The 7,857-nt window shown below is 50.7% G+C and overlaps 1 protein-coding gene across 1 annotated transcript; it reads left to right on the top strand.

The window, feature by feature from the left end:
- Positions 1 to 961: 961 nt before the first annotated feature.
- Positions 962 to 3,674, top strand: LOC149335668 (solute carrier family 22 member 6-like). Its single transcript, XM_089553991.1, has 2 exons — positions 962 to 2,193; positions 3,191 to 3,674. Exons 1-2 carry the CDS (start codon positions 962 to 964, stop codon positions 3,672 to 3,674), a joined length of 1,716 nt encoding a protein of 571 aa, XP_089410117.1.
- Positions 3,675 to 7,857: the final 4,183 nt, after the last annotated feature.

Raw genomic sequence — 7,857 nt, 5'->3', positions numbered from 1 at the left:
CAACGCTGTCATAGGCTTTAGATACATCCAAAGTAACAAGCGCTGCGTATTGATTTCGGCGCCGAGCTAACTGTATGCGGCTCTCCAGATCGGTATGGGCACACCATATAGAGCATCCTGGTCTGAAACCAATCTGGCAAGGGTTCAACAACCCAGCCTCTGAAATAACAGACATTATTCTACCATGCAACACCCTCTCAATTAACTTAACGAGATTCGAAGTTAAAGAAATAGGCCTTATATTGTCTAACACATAACCATCTCCCTGCTTTTTAAGCAACGGGATAATCTTTGCTAAACGCCACTCATTTGGAATACATGGCCCCTTAAGAGAGTAATTTATAAGCGCCAGTAAGTCGGTGGGAGATTCCTCGAACAAAATTTTAATCATAGAAGAAGTCCCACCATCAGGGCCAGGGGCCGCGGGTGGAAGGCGGGATACAGTGTTCGAGAGCTCAGTGAGGGTGACCTCCTCGAAATCGTCCAAAGTGGCAAGAAATCTCTGAGGAGAAGGAAGAAGAGCCGTAAACCGGCGCTCAAGACCTCTGCCTATCTCTTCCAGGGACTGTGCAAGTTCAGCCGGTGACTGAACTAGGGAGGCATTTGCCCGGCAGTGGGCGCAGTCAGGCTGATGATGATGACGATGAATGGCTTGCATAAATTTATTACAGCTCTCGCGGCAATAATTCCTCTCCCTGCTATTGGGAAACGTTTTGTTTCTTTCTTGACGTACACCTGCGAACAACCTTCTCTGTACGAAACTTTGAAGCTTTACGATCTTCTTCGTAGCATTCTCGGGCTTCGATCATCATCATCGTTCTCGCGCTCGTGCTCGTGAGCTCGAGAATTGGAACCCCAGCGCAGGCAAGGCTTCGTTCTGTTCTCTCGATTGAGCAAGAAGGGCGGCAACCAAGAATTGCTGCCCTTATCAACGGTCGCTGCCTGCGTACTGATCAACACTATGCCCTTCACTTCCTGGGGGAGGCACCCCGAGATCGAGGTACCGAGTCCCGAAGCAGCTTTGCACGGCTCCCCTACTGCTGTCAGCGGTCGACCACCCCTCGGTACGACTGTGTACGGCCACGGACACTTCCAGAGGGTCATATGCTGTTTCGCCGCCATCTCGCTCGTCGTGCTCCAGTGTCACGGCAGGGCCTTCGCTCTCATAACACGTCCCCTGGACCACTGGTGCCGGCCGCCGGCCGAGTTCGCCGGCTACTCCGTGCCCGATTGGAAGAACGTCGGTGTTCCACTGGACGAAAAAGGACGCCCCAGCGAGTGCCTCGCCTACGCCAAACCCGGTCAGCAGCGCAACGACACCGAGACCTACGAGTGCGACGCCTGGGACTACGACCCTGTGCGTGCCGCACACTCTGCAAGAAGCTTCTGGAGTCTGGTCTGCAGTAGATCGTGGCTAATTAACATGGGCAACGCGGTATTCATGAGCGGCGCCGTTCTGCTCGTTCCATTGGCCGGGGTCGCTTCTGACATGTTCGGACGCGAGACCATCATTATGTTAGGCGTCGCGGCGCTTCTCTCAAGTACCGTGTGCACCTGCGTCGCGCATTCCTACGCTGCGTACCTGGTAGCGAGCTTCGTGAACTCAGCTTGCGCCAGCTCCACATTCGTGATCAGCCTCATCCTGATGTACGAAGTGGCACCAGTGAACTACCGCGCCTTCTACATCACTGTCTCATGTTCTCTGGGCGTCTTTCTCGTGGACATCTTCGTGCTCGTTCTGGCGTTGTTTCCGCTCTCCTGGCACATGCTGCAAGGGATCGTCCTCTCCCCCACTGCACTGCTGCTCATCGGCCCATGCGTGGTGTTCGAGTCTCCCCTGTGGCTCCTGGCGGCATCCAGGGTGGACGAGGCCGAGGCAGTCATGCTCAAAGCTGCCAAAATGAACGACATGCATCGAGCCGTAGCCAAGCAGGCCATGCGGAAGGTCAGGAGCCAGCTGAACCGCATCGAGAACAACACTGGCATGTCCCATTCGTCTTCTCTCATGTACGACTTCCAAGGGGGCAACTACTTGGTCAGACTGTTCTTCGTGTCGTTTTCGCTAATGCTTGGCTTCTACGGGCTGTCTTGGAGCAGCAGGATGCGGAATGACACCAGGATAAGCTTCGTGGCCGTGGTCCTATCCGTACCTTCGTACGTGGCCATGTACCTGGCACTCATCTCCTTGGGCAGGTGAGCCAATAGCTCTTGCTGAGGGACTTCGATGTCATCGACGCACAAGAGCTTTTATCAGCAGCGCATTGACCGATCTCTAGTGAATACGTCCAGCGCTGTGGACGTTGCAATGGGTGAAATATTATTTTAAACCGTACAGCCATGACTATATACCGGGTGTTTCAGCGAACACTTTCAAAAATTCTCATAAGTAGAATTTTCTTTGTAAAGATATGGCTTTTGCGGCATAGTATTACCAATGTTGGCAAACACCAGATAACCGGTAAATCATATTAGGTTGTAAACTGGTTCACTAATTATTAATAATTAACTTTTTAACTATTACAGTTAGGCGCCTAGTTGCAATTAGATATTTGTAGCCGGTCGTTAGTAATAGCCATATCAGTTTTTAGAATTTCGAAAACGCAATTACCCTCACCGCTGTCGCTCGACAAAGTCTGGCTGTTTCGTGCGAAAAATGCATGGGCTATCGAAAGCATGCAGGCAAAGCATCCCCTCCAGTGCACGTAACTAGTCGAAAAAGCCAAATTTTGTCGAGCCACAGCGCCGAGGATAACCGCATTTTCGAAATTCTAAAAACTTATATGGCTATTACTAACGACCGGCTACAAATATCTAATTGCAACTAGGCGCTTAACTGTATTAGTTAAAAAGTCCATTGTTAAAAATTAGTGAACCAGTTTACTACCTAATATGATTTACCGGTTTTCTGGTGTCCGCCAACATTGGTAATACTATGCTGCAAAAGTCATATCTTTACCAAGAAAATTCTACTTATGAGAATATTTGAAAGTGTTCGCTGAAACACCCGGTATATATCTGCTCTTTCACCAGGCGAATCCCACAAGCCTTACTTCTTTGCCCCGATTTATCTGCGCTTTTATATTCGCTGGCATATATTCACTATAGTTCTGGCCGGGTCTAGTTACGACAATGTTTCAGGACCGCTCTGACACTTCAGCTTTCTTTCTGATCTCGAAAGTTGGCCGCGCAGGCTGCAGCTGCTGGTGGCGACCATGGCCCTGATGGGCGGCACCTGCTCCCTCTTCGGCATCGCCATCTACGCCCATCCCCGCGTGGTGGGCGACGCCCTTCTGGTGCTCTCCCACTGCTGCGCCCGCGTCATGGTGCCGGCCGGATACCTGTACATGGCCGAGCTCTTCCCCACGAGCGTCCGCAGCATCGTGCTGTGCGGCGCCTACGCGTGCGGCCGCCTGGGAGCCGTGGCCGCCTCGGTGCTGTCCCTGCTCGAACAGTTGGGCCGCGAGGACCTCGAGTTCGCTATCATGGGCTCGGCGGTGTTCGGAGGCGTCGCCGCGCTGCTCGGGTTGCCGGAGACGAGCCACGGCCTCGTCGACTACGTCCACGCGGCCGGCTCAGTCGAGGAGGACATGATCAGGATTGTGCAGGGGACACCGGACGCGACGCCCATTCACAGGCCCACGAAGCGCAGAAAGAAGTCGAAAGCGAACCCATAGTGCTGGAACTTAAGTTCGGACCTGTATTTGGCGCGCACCCGGACTGCTACTGCTCTACACGCTTCATAACTACCAAACGCCCCTTCATATCCCATGTTAAGACTGGACGGATCACCAGAAATTTCAGTTTAACGTGCTTTATATTAGGCTAAGTTCATACAACAACGGAATTGACTTATATAACCGCTAATCCAAAAAAAAAAACCTTTAAATTTTGCGCTTAGAGCATAATATAGCTTTTACAGCCACAACTTCTTCAGATTCCACTATACTAGCTCTTACTTTAAATCGCTTCACGTTTGCGGTGTTTTACCTGAGAACTCTCAAGCTGTCGATTCTTAGTCATTATTGCGGACGCGCATATGGATGGATTCTGCTAGTTCTGTGTGCCCGCTTTATATCTGCCCCATGATTTCGCCATAACGGGGCATAGCACGACTAACTGAAATTTACCCCAATTTACTGCTGTTCTTAACTACTCTTAGCACAAGCACCCACCACTGATCTCATTTTGTGTGGTGGGAAGTTCGTAGTTTATACTTTCTTGTGTTTAACTTTTTGAACGTTGCTGTTCGTGAAAGCGGAAAAGGGTATTGGCGCGCGCACGTTGAATCGATGCTGATATAGCTGTTTGTGCGCGTCCAATCTGACCCATGTTGGCTTCGTCATGGCATAGTAGGAAGTGAGATCTTGGATCATATCACCGATCGTCCGCAACCAAAGAACCCGTCTTGTGCTCGGAACATATTGCTCGTGATCGCTGCGTCCGCGCGGTGCCCACAGCAACGGTCAAGAACCAGACGAGTGCTCTCAGCGCGTTTGCAATTGGCCACTGAACGTTCCCGTCCAGCGTCGCTCAGAGTTGCATCATGTTGAACTTGCTTATGTTGCTTTCTCGACTCCACAGTCTATCACAGATTTTATTCGGTGCAGATTCACAAATTGTCAATGTTTATTTCTAAGCTCTTCCTGGAGAGTTGTTCGCGGAGCTGGCACTCAACCCATTCAATACTTATGAAATTTCCTGTTCGCATTAAACATTGACGAAGACGAGCGCCGTGACAGCCACAATCTGGTAGCCGCTCGTGGCATTGCTCGAGGCCTCTGGGATCTTCCCTGGCCGTGACCATCCCTGGCCGTGACCCATGGCCGTGACCAATCAGCGCGTTCGTAGTGGGGCAATGCCTGGTGACACGCGCGTGTCACCAGCGAGGTAGGGGAAGGGGAGCTAGATTGCTGCTGCCACGCACAAAAGTACGTCACAACCACGTGACAACAAATTTAAACAAAAGGGCGCATAAAACCGACATAAAGTTTTGGAACATTGAGTTACAGGTTAAATACGCACCTATAATAATACAACTGTTAGCTTTTGTTTTTATATTTAGTTGAAATCTTTTTACAGCGCATGAGTCACGGAGGAAGGAAAGTTTTCCTCCCTCCAAGGCATCAGTTGAGGCGAGGCGGCGGCCATGACTGGAGGCGGAGTTCGCATACATGAACAGTAGAAAATGAATTTCGTCCAGACCGTCGGTTCAACGGCATTTAGTTCGCCTATGAGTAGGTACTTGATGCCGAGCAAACGTACGACAGCGTACCCCATGCCGTGCTTTACCCATATTTTCACCTCCCAGTCGGACGTGGGGCCTCCGGAGCTTCTGCTGGCCAACATTCTACGTCTCTGAGAGGAAAACACGGTCGCAATGCACTTCGGGTCCTCAATCAGCCCCATCGCAGTGAAGAAAGGTCGGCGCCAAGGGTGTCTATTGCCACTCGAGCATTGAGCGAGAGCTCCGGTAAGATCCATGCCTCAGCTGGCATGGATGACGACCGCCGCGGACTATCTGGTACTGCCTGTGGAATACCCCCCCCCCCCCCCCCCCCCCAAGGATTTGCAATTTATGCTTAAGAGCTGATAGAATGTGGTTACTCGTTTGAACTCGCGGCTCAGTTCCAAGAAGCCTGTAGTTTTCTGTTTTGCTGAAGCCAATACGGCGGATTAGGAATTAACCTTGGAAAATAAGACATTCGCCCAGAGCTTATAGTTCCCCTGTCTGGGAGTGGAGATGTTCACTGAAAATCCGTTACAGCCCTCACAACGCTGCTGCCCTTACCTTTCGTGGCGCAGATTTCATCAGACAGTGGAGAGCACGCTATGCTGAGTGTGTGGGCAAGCAGACAAAATATTACCGAACACTTAGCATCACACGTGGTCATCTGACAATGGAGATACCATTCAGTCGCTTTTTTTATTCCAGCGCAATCATGGTGTGTTCGACTGTAAGATAGGTTTGAGGATATGAGCAGGATATGCCCGGGCTACAAAAATCCCGAACCCGAAATATATTACTCCTCTTGGGAGTGTCCACAGCCCCTGGCCGCACAACCACCCATACCCAACTGAACACACAACAACTGGGAGGCCGCCCTGACCATCTCGGACCCGAAGGAACAGCTTTGGCTGATCCAACGGGCTAGAGCAATCGGGAAAAGCAACCATGTCCTGGACTAAGCGGGCGGCGACAAGACCAGGCTCACGCACCCCTGAGACCAGCAATGGTTTTGATCGTCATCGACAACCCGCCACGGTGGCTCAGTGGTTAAGGCGCTCGTTTACTGAGCCGGAGTACCCGGGTTTAAACCCGTCCGCGGCGCCCGCGTTTCGATGGAGACGGAACGCAAAAGGAGCACGTGTGCTGTGCGGTGTCAGTGCACGTTAAACATCCCCAGGTGGACGAAATTATTGCGGAGACTTCCATTACGGACCCTCTTTCTCTCTTTCCTCTTTCACTCCAACCTTCCTCCCTTCCCTTACGGCGTTGTTGTGGCGAATGGGAATGATGGGGGCCACGGTGGAAGAAACTCTTCCACCGTGATGGGGGCTGCAGCCAGTGTGGAGCGACGTTCGCCGTCGTTTCCCACATGGTCTGGGCCTGTCCTTCCAATCTCCACCTATCCGAATCCTTCATCTCTCACGCTAGGGAGATGGCCTAGGAGGTGGCGCTGCCTCAGCTGCCATGGCCTGCAGTCCCAACGGACCTCGGTCACCGGGGTGCGTGTGGCGTTAAACGCCATTGGGGCTCCGGAATAGGAGGTCCACCTAGATTTTGTGAGGACCTGGACCAATAGGCCCTGGGCACGAACACCTCCTTTTGTGCATAGTCAATAAATATTTACCACCATCACCGGCTCCGGTGTCCGTCTAGATATGTACTGCTCATTTCTTTTCCTCGAAAACCAATTTTCTTTTTCATCGTCATCGACAGAACCGCCTTTCTTCAGCCCCAGGTCTGGTGCCGGATCTGTTTTCCGGATTTTAGGACAGATCTCTAATATGAGCGTTAAATGTGGTTCTACTCAAAGCGGCACTATTTATATCATTCACTTTTATTCGCAAGCATAGTTTCCTGTATTATAACCGCTTTCCTTGTTCATTTCGCTTGTTTTCTTATTATGTAGTATGTTTTCTTATTACGTAAGCAGTAGGTACCGTAAAGAAGCATAAATAAAAACCTACCCAAACAAAGTTCCAGCATATACCTTTGTTTCAGGTATTTACGTGGTTCGAAATGAAGCTGTCCCAACGTTCTTTCCGTGTTTCACCTCTACGACATGCACCAACGCGCACGCAGCTCCAGAGTCACTTTTCTGCGCTCCTGATTCCCTTTTTTTTCTGTACTCTTATAATTTTTCTCAAAGCGCACCTGTCGCTCCTTGATGATGAATGCGGGCCTATAATGCTCAGTGCAGGCTCTTCTGTGTGGTTTCATATCCGTTTATGACCAAAACGGCAAGCCTTCATATCTCCGCGTCTGCCACACGACAATCTCTCCAACAACCCCCTGCTCCTATTTTTTCTGCCCCTCTCACCATCCATCAACCTCAAACTACTCCCTGTCTACACCCGTATAGTGTCTTCCGCATTTAGGCTTTCTATTTAAGCGCACACTCTTCCATAACGCGTGGCTTCCGAGGTCGGCCGGCTTATCTCGTTACCGAAGACGTGGGATGGCTTGCTCTAAAACGCTTCAGAAGCAAGAGTTTGTTTTTGTGTGTGTGATTCTTTAACAATGTTTGGTTAGACAACACTTGAATTTACTGCTAGCTCTGCTTGTTTGACGTACACGCACAAGTTGCAGCGCACAGCAATTTTTGCACGTCGCTTCCATTAAAGTTATCCTGC

Source organism: Amblyomma mixtum, chromosome 7 (genome assembly GCF_055824585.1).
Source record: "Amblyomma mixtum isolate Tamu chromosome 7, ASM5582458v1, whole genome shotgun sequence".
Lineage (NCBI taxonomy): Eukaryota > Metazoa > Arthropoda > Arachnida > Ixodida > Ixodidae > Amblyomma > Amblyomma mixtum.
This window is presented reverse-complemented; position numbering and strand designations above follow the sequence as displayed.

What these genes read in the sequence shown, in the direction of transcription:
- LOC149335668 (XM_089553991.1), top strand. Translation starts at nt 962, where the DNA reads ATGCCCTTCACTTCCTGGGGGAGGCACCCCGAGATCGAGGTACCGAGT. An exon ending in GCACTCATCTCCTTGGGCAG is followed by an intron (nt 2,194 to 3,190) that starts GTGAGCCAATAG and finishes TTGGCCGCGCAG; the next exon opens with GCTGCAGCTGCTGGTGGCGA.